This window comes from Pseudorca crassidens, chromosome X (genome assembly GCF_039906515.1).
Source record: "Pseudorca crassidens isolate mPseCra1 chromosome X, mPseCra1.hap1, whole genome shotgun sequence".
NCBI lineage: Eukaryota > Metazoa > Chordata > Mammalia > Artiodactyla > Delphinidae > Pseudorca > Pseudorca crassidens.
Window position 1 is genome coordinate 66,460,455 of NC_090317.1, and position 2,073 is coordinate 66,462,527.

The window sequence follows — 2,073 nt, forward strand, 5'->3', positions numbered from 1 at the left end:
TTTTCAAATAATCTTCAAAAAATTGTATAGAAATGATCTTGGTCTTGGATGGCTTAAATTTAGTCTGTGTTTTCACCATTCAAACCAAGTTTAGCATTAACCTAGTGAATAATAACACAAATAGAGGTAATAATTTAAGCATATGTCGTGTATTCAGGACAAATTTTGCTCACCACTGATTATCTCCAGGGAAGTTGTTTCATCTGTCTGAGGTTCCATTTATTCATTTGTATAACCTTCCACAACTTATTAGAAGAGCTAGATGAGATGCTATATGTGAAAGTACCCAGGAAAGTGGTAACCCAGAATACAATAGACATCCAACATATTTTCAATGAATGAACAAATTCCCATGCCCTTTATTCAATAAGAGGTCTGTGCCCTAAAATTGATGCACATGTTGCTTCAACATTCACACCCCCTTGCCTGTGCATTTATACCTTAGAAAGACTGGAGATTTTTTTGCTCTCATTCACAAATAATGGTCTTCGTATGAAAGAGATTTGTTTTTACATTCTGGAAAAGATTCATGCATTTATTGTATCATTAACAACATCACATTTAATAAAGAAAGGTTTAAGATAAAATATCCAATTTCCATTTGTTTAAAACATCTGTAAAGCCTTGATCTAGATCTCTTAAGTAAGAAAGTGCCTTGAATTTCAAAGAGGAAACATACAACTCCCATCTTCCCTTCCTCTCCCACATTTTTCACACTCTCCCTGCACCATCACAACCCTGTGAGCACAACTATTTCTGTTGTTCCCAAAGTTCAATTAACAAAATTGTCTGGCTGGTCATTTCCACCTTTGGAAAAAGCCAGGAAACATAGTTAAACAAAGCCATAATCAAAGAGCTATTTTATTTTTAACCAATCATTGATGAACCACTCTCCCTGCTCATTAGGTGGGAACGAGTCACGGAGCTGCCATGGCGGGATAGTTGGTCACGAAACTCTGAGGCCATGAAGTAGTAGAGAATTGGATCCAAAAGGCAGCAAAGACTTGCAAGGCATAGACAAAAAGGGTGGAAATACAGTGAGCTTTGGACAATGGGACAACTGCTAATGATGGTTTCCTTTACCATGGTGTAAAAAATAAAGTTAATATGATAGGGAGTGAAACAGATGAAGAAGACTGCAGCACACATGTAAACCATCCGCAGTGCTTTCTGTCTCTCACTGATTCCCTGGAAAGCCACTGGTGGTTGTCGCAAGGATATAGTGGTTTTCCAGGTACACCATGCAATGATGACTACTGGGATCACAAATCCTGCCAGCTCAGCAGCTGTAATCATCCCAACCAAAGCCATTGCATTCATTTTCCTGTAACCAAGATCAGCAAAGCAGGACTCAGTGTTGTTGGCTAAGTCTGTGCTTCTCATGATGGGAAATGGCAAACAGGCAGTCCCCACGATGACCCAGATGGCAGCACTGATGCCCACATCATACCTACGCTTCCAGTCTCTGGCCCTGAAAGGCTTGAGGAGAAAGAAGCACCTCTGAAGGCTGATGCATGTCAGGAAACAAATGCTGGCATACATGTTGAGATACTTTAGGTAGAAGCACAGCAGGCAAAGGGCCCTCTGGAAAGGCCAGTGGTGGCTGATGTAATAGTAAATCCGGAGGGGTAAGGACAGCACATGAGCAAGGTCAGCCACAGAGAGGTTGATCATGAAAATGATGGCTTTATTTTTCTTGCTGATGAAGCGGCACAGAACCCACAAGGCTGCACTGTTGGCCAGTAGACCAGGGATGAATATGAGGATGTAGGTGGTGGCATAGAGGGAGTATTGAAATGTCAAATTAGTGACATTGCAGTGATTCTCAGCATTGCTGGTACTGTTGCTGCCCATCTTGAATATTTCAGTATATTCATCAAGGTAAGCCGTGAAGTTATGATCCCTGCCCAAAACAAAACAAAACAAAAAAGAAAGAAAAAGGGTATAATGGTTAACCAGTACTATAGCTGACACCCAGAATTTTTTTAAATTGAAATATAGTTGATTTACAAAGTTTCAGGTGTACAGCAAAGTGATTAAGTTATATCAGATTCTTTTCCATTACAGGGTATT

The 2,073-nt window shown here is 40.0% G+C and overlaps 1 protein-coding gene across 1 annotated transcript; it reads right to left on the minus strand.

The window, feature by feature from the left end:
• Positions 1 to 492: 492 nt before the first annotated feature.
• Positions 493 to 1,869, minus strand: LOC137216891 (putative P2Y purinoceptor 10). Its single transcript, XM_067723014.1, has one exon. The coding sequence runs from the start codon at positions 1,852 to 1,854 to the stop codon at positions 868 to 870; it is 987 nt and encodes a 328-aa protein (XP_067579115.1). The 5' UTR covers positions 1,855 to 1,869; the 3' UTR covers positions 493 to 867.
• Positions 1,870 to 2,073: the final 204 nt, after the last annotated feature.